At 43.8% G+C, this 19,637-nt stretch overlaps 1 protein-coding gene across 3 annotated transcripts in view; it reads left to right on the forward strand.

Moving 5' to 3' along the window:
• The window catches only part of LOC139546559 (TSC22 domain family protein 1-like), a 78,903-nt gene that overhangs the window by 45,691 nt on the left and 13,575 nt on the right, over positions 1-19,637 (forward strand). The window contains exon 1 of one of the 3 annotated variants that reach the window (XM_071355086.1): positions 15,006-15,196. The exons of the other annotated variants lie outside the window; for them this stretch is intronic. Within the exon in view, the coding sequence (XP_071211187.1) occupies positions 15,111-15,196 (86 nt within the window). The 5' untranslated portion in view covers positions 15,006-15,110. Of the gene's footprint in view, positions 1-15,005; positions 15,197-19,637 lie in introns of those variants that run through there. 3 annotated transcript variants of the gene reach the window in all.

Consider the following 19,637-nt stretch of genomic DNA (forward strand, 5'->3'; position numbering starts at 1 on the left):
CAGGCCAGTATCTTGAGTTAATTAGCAAAGAAATACCTTTTTGTGGTTTTCTGTGAAAGTAGCATACCGGTAGATGGACTCATTCTCTCACTGTGCTAGTGGTCCATAACTACACACTCAAGGTAAATATACAGTTGAAGTCGGAAGTTTACATACACCTTAGCCAAATACATTTAAACTCAGTTTTTCACAATTCCTGACATTTAATCCTAGTAAAAATTCCCTGTCTTAGGTCAGTTAGGATCACCACTTTATTTTAGAATGTGAAATATCAGAATAATAGTAGAGAATGATATATTTCAGATTTTATTTATTTCATCACATTCCCACTGGATCAGAAGTTTACATACACTTAATTAGTATTTGGTAGCATAGCCTTTAAATTGTTTAACTTGGGCCAAACATTTCAGGTAGCCTTCCACAAGTTTCCCACAATAAGTTGGGTGAATTTTGGCCCTTTCCTCTTGACAGAGCTGGCGTAACTGAGTCAGGTTTGTAGGCCTCCTTGCTCGCACACGCTTTTTCAGTTCTGCCCACAAATGTTCTATAGAATTGAGGTCAGGGCTTTGTGATGGCCACTCCAATACCTTGACTTGGTTGTCCTTAAGCCATTTTGCCACAACTTTGGAAGTATGCTTGGGGTCATTGTCCATTTGGAAGACCCATTTGCGACCAAGCTTTAACTTCCTTACTAATGTCTTGAGATGTTGCTTCAATATATCCACATAATTTTCCATCCTCATGATAACATCTATTTTATGACGTGCACCAGTCCCTCCTGCAGCAAAGCACCCCCACAACATGATGCTGCCACCCCCGTGCTTCACGGTTGGGATGGTGTTCTTCGGCTTGCAAGCCTCCTCCTTTTTCCTCCAAACATAACGATGGTCATTATGGCCAAACGGTTCTATTTTTGTTTCATCTGACCCACTGGAATTGTGATACAGTGAAATAATCTGTCTGTAAACAATTGTTGGAAAAATGACTTTTGTAATGCACAAAGTAGATGTCGTAACCGACTTGCCAAAACTATACATTTGTGGAGTGGTTGAAAAATGACTTTTTAATGACTCCAACCAAAGTGTATGTAAACTTACGTAGTCAATGTATGGCGCTGCAGCCACTGAGCTGTGTGTGTGTGTGTGGAATCACGCACTTCTTATGTTAGCCCTCTGTCGTCACTGCCTTTGGCCTGACGCAGTCTCTAGTTAATCCACTCAGTTCTTCCTATCTCTCTCTCTGGACATCTAATAAGATACAACGCACACACGGAGGAAGGAAGGAAGGAATGGGTAAGATCCTATAGTTTTACAAGCCAGTGTTTAAGATGGACGGCCTCCCAGAATGAACTGCAGATTACAGATCAACAAAACTCATTTCTTTAAGTCAATATTCAAGTGTTAATCAAATCAAATTGTATTGGCCACATAGACGTGTTTAGCAGATGTTATTGCGGGTGTAGTGTACCAGTTTTCACTCTTCCACCTGCTGTTTAGGTTTTCTACAGGTCCAGTTTCTCACACAGTGAACACTGGAGGATTTGAGAGGGAGCAGTGACTGCTCTGTGTGCATCATTTAATGTGTAAATGATGTAATTTTCCTATATTCTGGCCTGACAGACCTATGGAGACTGGGTGTATTGGAGCATGTAATCAGGAGCTTCAGTCGGCTCGTTCAGGGAGAACTATTATTATGAAGACCTTTTCAACTGTCAAAACAGTAGCAAGTTCTATATGCACGCACAACCAAGAGGTTCCCCAGTAAACATTCGGTGCTGCGGCACTCCATCATTTCTAGCTAGCTAGTTAGTTGGCTTGCTAGCACAAAATGACAAAATTCATTTTTCTTGAGCCAACTAAAAAACTGAACAAACGAGTTATATACACAGACTTGTTGCTATCAGATATACTAAACAAAATCATCCAACTATTTTTATTTCCTGTTTTATCTGTTTACTCTGCTGGTGTTGGCTACATTTGGCTAGCACAGAAATAACCACATAGCTAGCGTGATGTGACGGTATAGAAAGCTCAGCTTAACCTGGTTATTCAGCTAGATAGATAAAGTTCTCTCACGACAGCCAACAATATAATTAATTGTTTACATCAAAAGTTGGCTAGCAGCAGTACAATCAACCTCTTCCCCCTGTCACCAATCTCTCTCTTAAGTCTTTGTTTGCGTCTTCCAAAACGCAACTATATTTTACCCAGGTCTATTGCCCACTTAAGTTTCAACAAACATACTGTAATTTTAATGAACTGCTAGCTTGTGCTAGGCATGTATTATCAACCTCACGTTACGAGACCTAGCTAGTGGTAATAATTGTAAACTGCATAATAATTACACCAGGATGATATATAACACGAAGCAAACAAATTACAAATTAACCTTAAAATATTCCATTCTGCACACCCTCATGATAGTGATATTTGCTAATGTCTCTCTCCTGAGCAAGTCATCCTTAAGGCCTACCTTCATTACAAGGGTGGGGCTTGCACTAATCGATTTCATGACGGCGTGTACAGTGGCTGGCGTCCTTCAACATGGTTAGCCTCGTTAATTGTCTGATAAACTAAAACCCACAGTGATCTTGCCAGTATCAGCAAATTATTTCCCACACGCACACAAGTTCTCAGATGTGAGTGCTTTTCCTATTTCTAATTGTATTATTTAAAATTGAGAAAATGTAAACCATGTGTGAGGATTTGTTAATCCTGTTTCAGTATAGAAATGACAAGCCACATGTACAAGTGCATTGGACATGCCCACAAGGCCAATAAAAATCCCATCATACAGTGCGTTCGGAAAGTATTCAGACCTCGTGACTTTTTCCACATTTTGTTACGTTGCAGCCTTATTCTAAAATTGATTAAATCGTTTTTTCCCTCAATCTACGCACAATACCCCATAATGAAAAGTCGTTTTGAATTTTTTTTTTGTGCAAATGTATTCAAAATTAACTGAAATATCACAGAAGTATTCAGACCTTTTACTTAGTACTTTGTTGAAGCACCTTTTGGCAGCGATTCCAGCCTCGAGTCTTCTTGGGTATAACGCTACAAGCTTGGCACACCTGTATTTGGAGTTTGTCCCATTCTTCTCTGCAGATCCTCTTAAGCTCTGTCAGGTTGGATGTTGAGTGTTGCTTGCACAACTATTTTCAGGTTTCTCCAGAGATATTTGATCAGGTTCAGGTCCGGGCTTTGGCTGAGCCAGTCAAGGACATTCAGAGACTTGTCCTGAAGCCACCCCTGCGTTGTCTTGGCGGCGTGCTTAGGGTCGTTGTCATGTTGGAAGGTGAAACTTCACCCCCAGTCTGAGGTCTTGAGCGCTCTGGAGCATGTTTTCATCAAGGATCCCCACAGCATGATGCTGCCACCACCATGCTTCACCGTAGGGATGGTGCCAGGTTTCCTCCAAACATTACGCTTGACATTCAGGCCAAAGAGTTAAATCTTGGTTTCATCAGACCAGAGAATATTGTTTCTCATGGTCTGAGAGTCTTTAGGTGCCTTTTTGGCAAACTCCAAGCGGACTGTCATGTGCCTTTTACTGAAGAGTGGCTTCTGTCTGGCCACTCAACCATAAAGGCCTGATTGGTGCAATGCTGCAGAGATGGTTGTCCTTCTGGAAGGTTCTCCCATCTCCACAGTGGAACTCTGGAGCTCTGTCAGAGTGGCCATCGGGTTCTTGGTCACCTCCCTGACCAACGCCCTTCTCCACCGATTGCTCAGTTTGGCCGGGTGGCCAGCTCTAGGAAGAGTCTTGGTGGTTCCAAACTTCTTCCAATTAAAAATGGCCACTGTGTTCTTGGGCACCTTCAATGAGGCAGAAATGTGTTGGTATCCTTCCCCAGATCTGTGCCTCGACACAATCCTGTCTTGGAGCTATACAGTCAATTCCCTCGACCTCATGGCTTGGTTTTTGCTCTGACATGCACGGTCAACTGTGAGATCTTTACATAGACATATATGTGCCTTTCCAAATCATGTCCAATCAAATGAATTTTTCAAGTTGTAGAAACCTCTCAAGGATGATCAATGAGGATGGAAAAAGGATGCACCTGAGCTCAATTTCAAGTCATAGCAAAGGGCCTTAATAGTTACGTAAATAAGGTATTTCTGTTTATTTGTATTACATTTGCAAGCATTTCTAAAAACCTGTTTTCGCTTTGTCATTATGGGGTATTGTGTGTGGATTGCAGAGTTTTTATTTAATTGAATCTAATTTAGAATAAGGCTGTAACGTAACAAAATGTGGAGAAAGTCAAGGTGTCTGAATACTTTGCGAAGGCACTGTATGTCTACGTTGGTTATGCAGGCCATAAGAAAATCTTACATCCACTTTAACCAAGAGGGTAGAGCACGCATAGTGGAGGCAATAGAAAAATAACCGGGAGAGTGATTACAGTGAAGTGTCACTTTTTTCCATGGTCTGCAAAGTAGCCATGTAATGTATGAGTTCCATCCCTGTATGGCTGGCCGGGACACAAACCCTGACTAAATTACACTTGTAGCTAGCATGCCAACCACTGGAGAGTGTAGCAGAATGAAGAAAATCTGAGCAAATTTGCAGGAAGAGATCCTCCTGCAGCAGAGATGCTTAGGCAGGGGGAGACACTACTTCAAGTTTCAGGGGGTATTACATCACAGTGGCTACTAGTACTCACCTGCAGCTTACCTCTGTGTGCAGTCACACCCCTTTCTTCACCACCACCTATGCTACGGACAGTGTAACTCAGCTACAGACTATGTGATCTGAGTCAATGTAGCAGAATGAAATACCCACAATGTATTCTGTGGGTGCTATATTTGCTCTGCTCTGCTGCCTGTTTAGATTGATGCGGAGAAGGTGAGTGAGTGTAGCAGAGGGGTGAGTGTATAGTACATGTGAGCTAGTTGACAGGTGAGTGCTAGGCTCTTTCTTAATTCATCCTTCCTCTATTCCTCTCCTTGCCTCATTAGTGAAGAATAATTGAAGGGAGAGACCTTGTACCTTCTCCACCAATACAGTTGCGATACAATACAGGCGAGGAGATGGGATGCGAGTAATAAGGAAAGACCAAGTGAGACAACTCTAGGAGCCTTCATTGTGGTGATGTCACCCGCTCTGAGACCTAAAGTTATGTTATCCTAGCCCAACTATGGCCATAGTTTTGGTAGGATAATGGACGCTGCTTTGTGGGTGCTGTTGTGGACAGAGGTTGCATCCTAGGTCAGCCATACAGGGATTGTAAAACCCACACCAATGATCAAGGACATCAGCTGCAAATCTGTGCAATATCACCAGACAAAAGGAAAGTGAATGACAACCAATTAAAACAGATACACAGGGAATGTTCAATGACCAAAAAAGGACGCCTATGTAAATGGTTAGTGGGTTTAGATATTCATCTTACTCCAAAACAATAGACAATTGAATAGTTAAATGATTATTTTCTAATAGAAATAATAAGCAGAATGTCAGGGTTGGACTGGAACAGAAACATCTGCACCCAGTAGCTAGGTTGCCATCCATGTTTTATGTCTATATATTGTTACTTTTAACAGTATTTTTGTAGTCCTACAACCAATTCTAACAGTAAACCAATAGCATATATAACTCATTGGAGATATACCCTTCAGTCTCTCCAGGACTTGGGACTTTCTTTGAGGCCTTTATCCACAGACAGGTTTTAACAGCTTTCACAGGTCTCTGTATCTAAGGTTAGGAAACAGAAATTAGACCAGGACACAAGCATTTCGCTACACTCGCATTAACATCTGCTAAACATGTGTATGTGACAAATACAATTTGATTTGATTAGCTAGTTTAGCTGGCTAGCTGTTTGCAAACGCACAGGAAGTGTTTGGGTTTCCGCAGTTCATTTCTACTGCTCTTCAAAAAGTCGTTAAAAAGGTCTACAACATGGACCACAGCTTATTACATAACTTTATGCTAAGTGCTGCTTGCAGTAGTCCCTTAGTTAAACCGCTTTATGTAACGTCCTCGTCCAATAATGTGCAGATGGATACGTATTATTCGGCTATACTGTAGCATTTCAGAGAACCGGTGAGGAAAAGCCATACTGAAACCCTTTGGCTCAGAATTTCAACCCTTTGGCTCCGTTAGGCGTGTTTGTGTCTCTTGGTAGTAGCCTATCTTTGTTTTCTCTGTGTACATGAGTATTCAAGTCTGATAGAGCGAATGAAAAGTGGGTATATCACTGAGCCCCAGTAGTTAGTGTAATGTGTGTCTGTGAGAGGGCATGGATGGTCAGGACTGGGTGATTGCTGCTGCCCACTGCCATCTTATGTCCTCTCTCTATACCCTACCTTCAGCTTTCTGCTGTGTCATGGAGCTGTAGGTAGGAAAGCTATTTGGCTGTCCTTCTCTCCCTTTCTCTCTCTCTCCCTCCATCCAAACCGGATTGTACCGGTTTCCCACTATTGTTCCAGTCAGAAATAGGACACGACAGGGCCATTCCACGGTGACGGAATTAGGCTTTGACTCATTCACTTTAAAATGTATGTCACACAAACATTATCAAAGTTTAACAAACCATACAAATCTATGCACAAGGACTAACCATTTAACCATTTCTACTGAAAATTTTACAAAAATGAATTGTGCAAGAAATGTACAGATGCAATCTTTGGTAACGGAATTACGGTAAAATCTCCCTCTGGTTTTTTATGCAACCACGTTTTCCAAAGACTATTAAATATCTGCTCTGAATTAACATTTATAGATGTCTGCAGAAAGAATGGGATGTCAGCTATGACATGGCACCTTGAGTTTGAAGAAATTGGTTTTGGTTATTGAAGTGAAGTGGATTTACACCATGTAATGGAATTATGGTAATGGATTACATCATGGATCCCTGATCTCTACTACACAGAAATGCATAATTATGGATATGAATGTCATTCTCATGTTTCACAAATCTGGACATCACAGCAGATCACAGTAGACTACAGTGCAGTACAATACAGCAGAGTAGGGTAGAGTTTAGTGCAGTACAGTACAATATACTACTTTTCTGTACATTATTGTACTATATTTTACTGTAGTATTGTACTGTGCTCTACTCATTGTACTGTAATGTACTGTGCTATCCAAACTTGTGAAACATAATTCTATGTTGGGTTCAGATTTGGTCCAGTTCGGTTCGTCTGTGGACGTTAACATCACGGCCAAGATGGAGTGACCATATTTTAACTACTTTTCAACGTCCATGGATGTCCGGTGTTGGTCAGTGGGTGTGGATGCTGGTCACAGTGAATGGAAATAGTGGGCTCATGGGTAGGTGTCAGTAAGAGCTGGGAAGAGGTGATATTAACTGGAGAGTGAGAGAGAGAGGGAGTCCAGACTGTTTTAACTCTGGTTTGACAACCAGACAACAGAAAGAGTAAGAAAACAGCGATGAGCTGAACATAACAGCATGCCAGTGGAAGGGAGGACATTAGCAGGTGACCCAACTGTGGTTTGTGACTTATGATTTCCCATTGTAGCCAATTCAGTTGCAGTAATTCCATTCGTTTTTGGGGGTAATTCCATAACCCAAATTGTTAATCGAGTTACGAGTTTTAATCACTTAATAATTCATGAATAAAATTGATATCAGTAAAATCACTATGATTGGTAGGTGTTTCATTATTTGTTACTCAGTGAACTTTCATTATCCTCCCTCATGGAGAGAAATTAGAAAATATCTTAAAGATATGCAGGGTTTTGGTAACGGAATTACAAGGCAATATTTCTTAAAGAAGGCAATCAATTTAACTAAATATGTGTGTTGATATTCCGTGAACATTATTGTGTTTTGATGCATTTCTGATGCCTTTTTAACTTCTTGGGGCTGCAATCCCGTTAACGGGATGCAATGACAACAGCCAGTGAAAGTGCAGGGTGCCAAATTCAAAACAACAGAAATCTCATACTTAAAATTCCTCAGACATACATGTGTCTTATACCATTTGAAAGGTAATCTTGTTGTTAATCCCACCAAAGTGTTCGATTTCAAATATGATTTTCAGCGAAAGCACCACAAACGATTGTTAGGTCACCACCAAACCACAATAAGCACAGCCATTTTTCCAGCCAAAGATAGTAGTCACAAAAAGCACAAATAGAGATAAAATTAATCACTAACCTTTGATCTTCATCAGATGACACTCATAGGACTAAATGTTACACTACATGTTTGATAAAGTTCATATTTATATAAAAAAATCAGAGTTTACATTGGAGCGTTACATTCACTAGTTCCAAAAACATCCAGTGATTTTTGCATAGCCACATCGATTCAACAGAAATACTCATCATAAATGTAGATGATAATACAAGTTATACACATGGAATTATAGATATACCTTTTCCATATGTTTATCCAGAAATCAAAGCCTTTACTTATGCCTCATTTTTCAGATGGGGAAAAGGGTAAAAAAATGTATAGGCTTTAATTTCTCAAAAATCTATACTCTTAGCTTTCATTTGACACCCAATTTGATATGCCGGACCGGTCAGATGAAGAGAGCGATGGAGGGGTGGGAGGGCAGGGGGAGTTTGAGACGTAAATCTGGTAGTGTAGTAAGTGTTATTTTTGGGGATCTCCATGAGCTGTTGTGATAGCAGCAGCTACTCATCCTGGGTCCAGACAAAACATGATGTGATACAGAACATTAATAGACCAGAACAGCTCAAGGATAGAACTACATACAAATGAAATCCCCTAGTTCAGACACAGAGAGGCTATATTGTGGAGAATTGGGATTAGAATGGGGATGTTCTATTTGAAGAGGTTAGAGATAAACACGAACATTATGTATGGGGAGGTTTGGCCTTGCTTTTCTGAAATATCACACAGTTCTGACTACAGTCTGTGTACTTAACTCACTTCACACACTATTCTTTCTTCTCTCTTGTGTATGTCAGTGGGGGATGGGTTGTGTGTTTTTTATTGCTGTTTTGTGTTCTGAAGTCTCCTTGCCGATGCCAGGTAAAAGCTGCTCAGTAGAACATGAGCTGCACAGGGGTACAGAGCACATCACACAAATGCATCCACAGACACACATGCATGCATGAACACACTCCCCTCTAACAGAGCAACAGTCCACAAGAACACAATGCCCCCAACTTATAGTACACTTGACACGTGTGTTTGTGTTTGCTCTAGTTCTAAAGAATCTTTGGGAAAAGCACAAACACATAGCCTGTCCAATGCATTTAAAAGCAGGTGGCTGGTTTACACTCTACGTCAGGCATGGGCAAAGGCCGGCCCAGGGGCCGTATGCGTAATCATGCTCCGGTCACATAAAGAATTTGCGATTGTAAGGTTTTGAAGAATGTATTTGTTATTAAAATTAAAAGCCCAATGAATACTCACCTTTGTGTCATGATTTAACTCCCACCTCTTGTGGGACTTTTATTTTGAAGGCACGTATAAATAACTGCACAAGGACAGACATTGACTGACAGGCTGACACACACGTCACAGTTACAAATAGTAGCTAGCTAGAAATTGTGCAAAAATTTGTTTTTCAAAGGAAAGGAAAGTAGGCAATGAATGTAGGGTGTTCCAGCCAAGAGTGGACATCGAAATATTTATTTATTGACGTATCAGGTAAAGCTGTGTGCTTAGTGTGCAAAGATAGCATCGCTGTTTTGAAAGACTACAACTTGTCCTGACACTTCCAGACAAAACATGCAGAGAAATATAGGAATATGTCTTCTGAACAGAGGGCATCGAAAGAGTTGCTTTCTCAGTTGCAGAAGCAGCAAGACTTTTCACAAAACTGCATTCAGCAAACGACGGAATTGCGAGAGCTAGCTATGTACTGTCCCACAAAATTGATAAACGTAGCAAGCCATTCTTTGAGGGCGAATTCATTAAATTATTTTTTATTGACTCTGCAGCAATACTTTGCCCCAACAAAAAACGAGCTGTTTGAAAATGTTTCTCTGTCAAGACTAACAGTGACACGGCGTGTTAAGGACATCGCAGAGAATATGGAACAACAGTTGAAAGACAAGGTAAAGGATTTCACCTATTTCTCCTTGGCCCTGGATGAGAGCAGTGATGCATGTGACACGAGGCATAACCCCAGACTGTGAAATTACAGAGGAGCTTGCTTCAGTGCAGTCAATGAAGAGCACAACCACAGGGAAATATTTTATTGGAGGAGGATAATAAGTGTGTGGCAAAGCTGGGACTGAGTTTTGAAAGGTTATCCATTGTGACCACTGATGGGTGCCCAAACTTGACAGGAAAAAACGTTAGCCTTTTGAAAAGGATACAACATCAAGTAGCTGAGCTGAACCCAGATCAGATTTTTTTTCTTCCTGCATTGCATTATTCATCAGGAGGTGCTCTATAAATGTGTTCTGAAAATGAGCCATGTTGTGGATAGTCACTAAAGTGGTAAACTTTTTAAGAGCAAAATCTTTCAACCACAAATAGTTTGTCTCACTGTTGGAAGAGACCGAGTCGGGTCATGCAGATCTCCCCTTCCACACAAACGTGAGATGGCTGAGTTTGGGGAAGGTGCTTAAAAGGGTGTTGGACCTGAAGTCGGAGATTGCTGAGTTTTTGCAAATGAAAGGAAAATGTGGATTTCCCTCAACTGCAAGAGGGAGTTGTGGACATCATGGCCCTCATGAATGAATTAACTGAATTCCAAACTACAAGGGAAGGACCTTTTTGCACATCAGATGTACAGCCTTGTCAAAGCCTTCAAGGGAAAATTACTCATCCTGACCCGCCAAGTAGAAGCCAACAATCTCACCCACCTTCTGACACGACTAGTCTGTTCCCTGTCAGATGACCAGTGGGAGAAGTATACATCGCTGCTGCGTGCTTTGAACGGTGAATTTTGAGGATTTCAAAGTGTTGGAAAATGACATGCTGTTGGTTTCCTCTCCTTTCACCTTCAATGTGGATAACGCTCCCACTGACCTACAACTTGAGCTTATCGATCTTCAGTCTGATGCAGTGATTGGAGAACTATTCAAACAATGTCACTGACGAGGTTCTATGCATCCCTGGATGAACAAAACAAAACATTCTAAAGATTAGGAATTATGCTCAGAAGATGTTTGTACTGTTTGGGTCAACCTATGTATGTGAACAGAATATAACACGTCAAGGCACAGAATCTCTTACTGACTCTCACCTCTCAGCAATCCTGCACATAGCGACGTCAGAAACTGTACCTGACTTCACTGCTCTAGTCAATGCCCATCAGAGAGTTGATTGAGATGTTTAAATGTAATGTTGAGCGCTCTCTCTTTCTTGTGTTTTTGTACCCGTTGACAAGGGTTCTGTCCGTGGTGCTGAATGCACAGTGTACATTTCCCTCCGTGTAGTTCATTGCATGTTTAATAATTAAAAATACCTACCAAAAGGAGAATGTGGATGTGGTTTAAAAAAGTAAAATAAGTAGCATATCTGGATGTGATTTACAGTAGATATATCTGCCAACACAGCCAACACATGATGTATAATTCTGTAATATGATTCTGGCCCGCGATGGCAAAAGTATATTCTGATTTGGCCCTCCATGGAAAATAATTGTCCAGGCCTGCTCTACATGAATGGTACACATCTGCCCTCAGCTTAACCCTTCTGTTAACTGTGGCAGGTAATATGGCTGTGTTCTCACAGGTTATCCCAATTCTGATCTTTTTTTCACATCAGATCTTGTTGGCCAAAATACCTATTTGTGAAAAAATCTGCCTAATTGTGTGTGAGAGCTTGTATGTGCTTAATTTGGCATTGTTGATTACTGACACACTGTTCATTTAGATATCTAGTTTATACTGACAGTATATTGATAAGGACCTGTACTAGGTTACTTCACATGAATACTGTATGATTAAAAAAAAAAAAAAAAAAAAATGCATTTTTATCTAGACTTATCCAGTCTAATTTCCCAGTAAAGAAAAACAATTGGTACATAATTGATTATGGATTATGATCTATTATCTGGTTCAAACCAGCAGGTAGTGTGAAGGCCTGGTCTGGGTTTACAATCACAAACCATCCATCTGCCCCGTCTGTCTTTCTGTCTCGTGTGTGTGTGTGTGTGTGTGTGTGTGTGTGTGTTTCCCCAGGTTAATAGTGTGGAAGGGCCAACCAATCCTGTTTGATTAAGCTATCACGCAGCTAGGCCACATCAATGTGTGTGTGGTATGAACTGGGGCTTATCCACAGAGACAAATGGCAGAGCTGTCCGTATAATGCACTATAACATGTGACTGACCCCTAACACTTGATGAGTGTGCAGTATTATACATCCAACTCAGCTTAGCCCTCCCAATCCCCTCAGCTGCTGCAGTAGAAGTAATGTTCTGGTTTGACTAGCCATCTGGAGTTAGAACATCATGTTCTAGGCCAATGTATAGAGCCCCCCCCCTCCTCCTCCTTTCCCTCTCCTCCTCTTCCCTCTAGCATCATCGTCACCTCTTTCTCTCCCATCGCCCCAAATCGGACAGCTCTGCCATTTGTCTCTGTGGATAAGCCCCAGTTCATACCACACACACATTGATGTGGCCTAGCTGTGTTGGTGGTTGCATGTGGAGGGGAGCAGCAGTTGGTTCTAGGCTATAGTAAAGGCCTCTCACATCACCCCCCCCCCCCCCTCGTGTCACTTCTCATCAACAGCCCAGTGGCTCCACACAGACTGACTGGAGGGACACCACTGTTACAGATGCAGGCACGACTGACTGTTTCTTTCCCCATCTCTCTGTGTGTGTCTCTGTCCCTCTCTCTCTCTTTCTGCTTTCTCTGTCTCTGTTTGTCCCCTTCTCCCTTTCTGTCCCCCTCTCTCTTTCTGCTTTCTGTCTCTGACTTCTCTGTCTTCCCTCTCTCTGTTGCCCCTCCTCTCTTCATGGTTCATGTAAGAATTGGCAGCTCTTCCGCCCCAGGTCTTTCTCTTTGAGCGCTGTGTGTGTTCAACAGGTCTTTGAGCAGTGCATCATGTGTTTGTGTTTTCAGAGTGTTAGTCCTGCTAATACCAGGTTTCACGCCACATTAGTCATACCTGCTGCTCTTATTTTTCTTACAAACACCTTTGTAGTGACCGCTGTGCGGATCAGCACGCACTTTCAATCAGACACCTCTCCATTGATCTCTATCAGACCATACATGCGCCTAGCAGAGCACCTATGTGATAACTCAGCTTAGTAGACCTGTACTGATCTTAGTAATGTTTGAGCATACTTGTTGAATGGTGGGCTGTAAAGCTCTATCTGAACCTATCAAGATGTATTGGATCCAGTTGACCACATGATGTTTAGTGATGGGGGGGGGGGGGACTATACAGTAACCTATCACAGTATTATTTTTGGACGATATTATATCGATACTTGACTCCATACTTGTTTTTTTCACTAGGTAGAAATACTGAATGCTAGTAGGGTGTACCTACGTCAAAACTCCGGTATTTATCATCATATAGCTTGTAATCCATAATTTAAAAAGAATAGTGGGCCAACATGTTTTCAGCACTTTTTATTTCCATGAATGACTCATTTTATCATTCTCTCTCGTCTCTCTGCAGCAGACATATAGTTTGTAACATCAAATCACAATAAAATTGCTGTATCGAATCGCAATACATATAGAATCGTGAGAATTGCAATACATATCGTATCAGCACAGTACCGTATCGTGAGGTCCATGGCAATTCCTATCTCTCGCTCTCTGAGACAGAGCAACGTGCTGAGGCGGTGTATCTGGTCCATACTCCCCTGGTGAGAGCCGGAGAGTGCAGGACTCAGCTCTGTTGTTTGACCTGCTGCTGTCAGCCCAAATGTTCAAATGGCACCTCTCTCACCCTCTCCCTTTCTACCTCTCACGCCACAACGTAATGCCAAAATGGCTACTCATCATTTTGCCACAGTGAATTACTCTATCCATAGTTGTCCTATCCAGGCTTGAAACTTCCGGTATAGTCTGCATTTTTGGGCTATGGAAATGAGAGCCTAGATGTCCCATTGGTGATATGACAGTATAAACTGGGGGATATTCTTAAAATAGACCTACATGGAATCACCATGAGACAGTGAATGTTAAGACTTGCTATTTATAAACTGGGAGTTGTGTAATAAGTAGGCTATTATATATGGTAGGGATTAGACTGAAAGGACAGGGGCAGCATCTTTAACCCGCGGTTTCCCAAACAAATACAATATGACTGGATCAATCCCCTCAGGGTTAATTTGGCCAGGCATAATTAGGAGAACAATTACAATAAGAATACAGTATGATGTTCTACAACATACTATTTTCCACCAGATAACCGTCTGCGGGCCTCACTAGTCCTCCATAACCGTTCACTTGAATTTACCAAACAATCAGAGCACTTGTAGCCCTAAAAGGTGTCGTAATCAATATAAGTTATTGGATAGCGCATGAAGTATGTGGTCAGTTGTGTATGATTTAATGTCTCATCATGGGTCAGGTCAGTGTTTTTTAGGCTAAACTGCCACAGTTGGACATGTGACCAACAAAGCCCCGCTCTGACTCAGCCCTCAGTGTATTTGAACAGGTAAGCCCCCCCTGCTTTGTCCTTGTCTGTGGTGTTCCCCTGACCCAGGTTGCTGGCTGACAGTCTGCAGTCGTGTGTGTTGTACTCGTTCTATGCGTGCAGGTGTTAAGCCCACTGTTAGCCCACCCTACGGATGAGAAGTGACAGGAAAAGACCTGGCTCAAGTACAGAGGCCAGACTCCCTGCCTTAAATAAGGGGGGAGTCCGTCCTAAACACAGAGGGCTCCAAATGTACCCCACTCTGGAGGGAGAGGAGGAGAAGCGGTGCTCATCAGGGCAGAAGCTAATCTGTGTTGATGCTTTTATGTAACACTAGGTCACATGACCTCGTAGTGCTGTGATGTCACGTCTGCCCTACACTTGTTTTTGCTCAATCAGTCGCTAGTTCTCCTGCCTTGGAGACGCATGCAGAGGATTGACACACACACACCAACCGAAACACGCAGCCCTGGCTTGTCCCCTCATCTCTACCAATGCTCTCCACACTCCGGTGGGACTCGGAGGATAAAAAGAAAGGGAGTGAGGGACTAGAAAAGAGGAATATCTGATTCTATTGGAGGAGAGTGAACAGACAGCCCGATGAGAGAGCGGGTGGTCTGGGTGCAAGGCCAGGACGAGATGGCCATGAAGCTGCTGTTCTGGGAACTGGAGCAGCACCTCAAGAGGTAAACTAAGACTTAAACTGGAGATAGACAATATCGACCTTGTCCTCCCTTACTGGATCTAGTCTACTGTTGACTATACTGACCCAGTCCCCCCTTACTGGAGCTAGTCTACTGTTGACTACACCGACCTAGTCCCCCCTTACTGGAGCTAGTCTACTGTTGACTACACTGACCTAGTCCCCCCTTACTGGAGCTAGTCTGTTGACAATAGCGACCTAGTCCCCCCGTACTGGAGCTAGTCTACTGTTGACTACACCGACCTAGTCCCCCCTTACTGGAGCTAGTCTACTGTTGACTACACCGACCTAGTCCCCCCTTACTGGAGCTAGTCTGTTGACTACACTGACCTAGTCCCCCCTTACTGGAGCTAGTCTGTTGACTACACCGACCTAGTCCCCCCTTACTGGAGCTAGTCTACTGTTGACTACACCGACCTAGTTCCCCCTTACTGGAGCTAGTCTACTGTTGACTACACCGACCTAGTCCCCCCTTACTGGAGCTAGTCTACTGTTGACTACACCGACCTAGTCCCCCCTTACTGGAGCTAGTCTGTTGACAATAGCGACCTAGTTCCCCCTTACTGGAGCTAGTCTACTGTTGACTACACCGACCTAGTCCCCCCTTACTGCAGCTAGTCTACTGTTGACTACACCGACCTAGTCCCCCCTTACTGGAGCTAGTCTATTGTTGACTACACCGACCTAGTCCCCCCTTACTGGAGCTAGTCTACTGTTGACTACACCGACCTAGTCCCCCCTTACTGGAGCTAGTCTGTTGACTACACTGACCTAGTCCCCCCTTACTGGAGCTAGTCTGTTGACTACACCGACCTAGTCCCCCCTTACTGGAGCTAGTCTACTGTTGACTACACCGACCTAGTCCCCCCTTACTGGAGCTAGTCTGTTGACAATAGCGACCTAGTTCCCCTTTACTGGAGCTAGTCTGTTGACAATACCGACCTAGTCCCCCCGTACTGGAGCTAGTCTACTGTTGACTACACCGACCTAGTCCCCCCGTACTGGAGCTAGTCTACTGTTGACTACACCGACCTAGTCCCCCCGTACTGGAGCTAGTCTACTGTTGACTACACCGACCTAGTCCCCCCGTACTGGAGCTAGTCTACTGTTGACTACACCGACCTAGTCCCCCCGTACTGGAGCTAGTCTACTGTTGACTACACCGACCTAGTCCCCCCGTACTGGAGCTAGTCTACTGTTGACTACACCGACCTAGTCCCCCCTTACTGGAGCTAGTCTACTGTTGACTACACCGACCTAGTCCCCACTTACTGGAGCTAGTCTGTTGACTACACCGACCTAGTCCCCCCTTACTGGAGCTAGTCTATTGTTGACTACACCGACCTAGTCCCCCCTTACTGGAGCTAGTCTACTGTTGACTACACCGACCTAGTTCCCCCTTACTGGAGCTAGTCTACTGTTGACTACACCGACCTAGTCCCCCCTTACTGGAGCTAGTCTACTGTTGACTACACCGACCTAGTCCCCCCTTACTGGAGCTAGTCTACTGTTGACTACACCGACCTAGTCCCCCCTTACTGGAGCTAGTCTGTTGACTACACCGACCTAGTCCCCCCTTACTGGAGCTAGTCTGTTGACTACACCGACCTAGTCCCCCCTTACTGGAGCTAGTCTGTTGACTACACCGACCTAGTTCCCCCTTACTGGAGCTAGTCTACTGTTGACAATACCGACCTAGTCCCCCCTTACTGGAGCTAGTCTACTGTTGACTACACCGACCTAGTCCCCCCTTACTGGAGCTAGTCTACTGTTGACAATACCGACCTAGTCCCCCCTTACTGGAGCTAGTCTACTGTTGACTACACCGACCTAGTCCCCCCTTACTGGAGCTAGTCTACTGTTGACTACACCGACCTAGTCCCCCCTTACTGGAGCTAGTCTACTGTTGACTACACCGACCTAGTCCCCCCTTACTGAAGCTAGTCTACTGTTGACTACACCGACCTAGTTCCCCCTTACTGGAGCTAGTCTACTGTTGACTACACCGACCTAGTCCCCCCTTACTGGAGCTAGTCTACTGTTGACAATACCGACCTAGTTCCCCCTTACTGGAGCTAGTCTGTTGACTACACCGACCTAGTCCCCCCGTACTGGAGCTAGTCTGTTGACAATACCGACCTAGTTCCCCCTTACTGGAGCTAGTCTGTTGACAATACCGACCTAGTTCCCCCGTACTGGAGCTAGTCTGTTGACAATACCGACCTAGTTCCCCCGTACTGGAGCTAGTCTGTTGACAATACCGACCTAGTTCCCCCTTACTGGAGCTAGTCTGTTGGCAATACCGACCTAGTTCCCCCTTACTGGAGCTAGTCTGTTGACTACACCGACCTAGTCCCCCCGTACTGGAGCTAGTCTGTTGACAATAGCGACCTAGTTCCCCCGTACTGGAGCTAGTCTGTTGACAATACCGACCTAGTTCCCCCGTATTGGAGCTAGTCTGTTGACAATACCGACCTAGTTCCCCCTTACTGGAGCTAGTCTACTGTTGACAATACCGACCTAGTTCCCCCGTACTGGAGCTAGTCTGTTGGCAATACCGACCTAGTTCCCCCGTACTGGAGCTAGTCTGTTGGCAATACCGACCTAGTTCCCCCGTACTGGAGCTAGTCTGTTGGCAATACCGACCTAGTTCCCCCTTACTGGAGCTAGTCTGTTGGCAATACCGACCTAGTTCCCCCGTACTGGAGCTAGTCTGTTGGCAATACCGACCTAGTCCCCCCGTACTGGAGCTAGTCTGTTGACAATACCGACCTAGTTCCCCCTTACTGGAGCTAGTCTGTTGACAATACCGACCTAGTTCCCCCTTACTGGAGCTAGTCTACTGTTGACAATACCGACCTAGTTCCCCCGTACTGGAGCTAGTCTGTTGACAATACCGACCTAGTTCCCCCTTACTGGAGCTAGTCTACTGTTGACAATACCGACCTAGTCCCCCCTTACTGGAGCTAGTCTGTTGACAATACCGACCTAGTTCCCCCGTACTGGAGCTAGTCTGTTGGCAATACCGACCTAGTTCCCCCGTACTGGAGCTAGTCTGTTGACAATACCGACCTAGTCCCCCCTTACTGGAGCTAGTCTGTTGACAATACCGACCTAGTTCCCCCGTACTGGAGCTAGTCTGTTGACAATACCGACCTAGTTCCCCCGTACTGGAGCTAGTCTGTTGACAATACCGACCTAGTTCCCCCTTACTGGAGCTAGTCTGTTGACAATACCGACCTAGTTCCCCCTTACTGGAGCTAGTCTACTGTTGACAATACCGACCTAGTCCCCCCTTACTGGAGCTAGTCTGTTGACAATACCGACCTAGTTCCCCCTTACTGGAGCTAGTCTGTTGGCAATACCGACCTAGTCCTCCCCTACCATGTCTGCTAACAGGGTTAGTGTCTTAATACTGTAGTTGAAGAGGTATAGACTGTATGTCTGCTCTTACTGTACAGGAGTCTGGAAACAAGCCAAGGAAGGGATGCACTAAGCTGCATTGTCTTTCTTTTGTCTTGGTCAGACTAATGATTGGTCTGACGATTGGTGTTAAGTGTAGGGATGGGCATTTGAAATTATTTCAGAATATGAATAATAACATATTTTTTCAGATACCCGAATAGTCTAAATATGTTGTTTTTTTCTCATAAAAACGTCATTTTAAAATGTCAATGGAGACTTGATCACGTGACTTGAGAGAGCTGGTGCGCTCGTTTTAGCAGAAGGGTGGGGGAAGGGCAAGAGAGGTGCAGGGGCTGGTGTGTGTGGCACAGAGGAAGATAGCGAAAGTAGCCAAACCGACTCGTGCTAGTTAGATTACCTATGGCATCAACAAGTGTGTCTATCATACCATATGGTAGTGCCTGTCTTGACTGCATCAAATCATTGCAAAGAAGCTAGCTAGCTACAGTAGCAAGCATAGCTGCGGAAAGTAGTTTGGGGGTGTTGGTGCAGTTTTTTTTCGTGGTGGGGGGGGGGGGTGTTCTGGAGCAACTTTTTGCCTGCGCTGCAGACTGCTATATCGCTGCAGACTGCTATATTTTTCTCTCTCTACCATTTGTATTTCATAGACCTTTGACTATTGGATGTTCTTATAGGCACTATAGTATTGCCAGCCTAATCTCGGGAGTTGATAGGCTTGCAGTCATAAACAGCGCTGTGCTTCAAGCATTGCGAAGAGCTGCTGGTAAATGGAGGAAAGTGCGGTTTGAATGAATGCTTACGAGCCTGCTGCTGCCTAACACTGCACAATCAGACTGCTCTATCAAATTATAGACTTAATTGTAATATAATAAACACACAGAAATACGAGCCTTAGGTCATTAATATGGTCAAATCCGGAAACTATCATTTCGAAAACAAAACTTTTATTCTTCCAGTGAAATACGGAACCGTTCTAAATATTGCTGTTACATTGCACA

The sequence above is a fragment of the Salvelinus alpinus genome, chromosome 20, assembly GCF_045679555.1.
Source record: "Salvelinus alpinus chromosome 20, SLU_Salpinus.1, whole genome shotgun sequence".
Classification (NCBI taxonomy): Eukaryota; Metazoa; Chordata; class Actinopteri; order Salmoniformes; family Salmonidae; genus Salvelinus; species Salvelinus alpinus.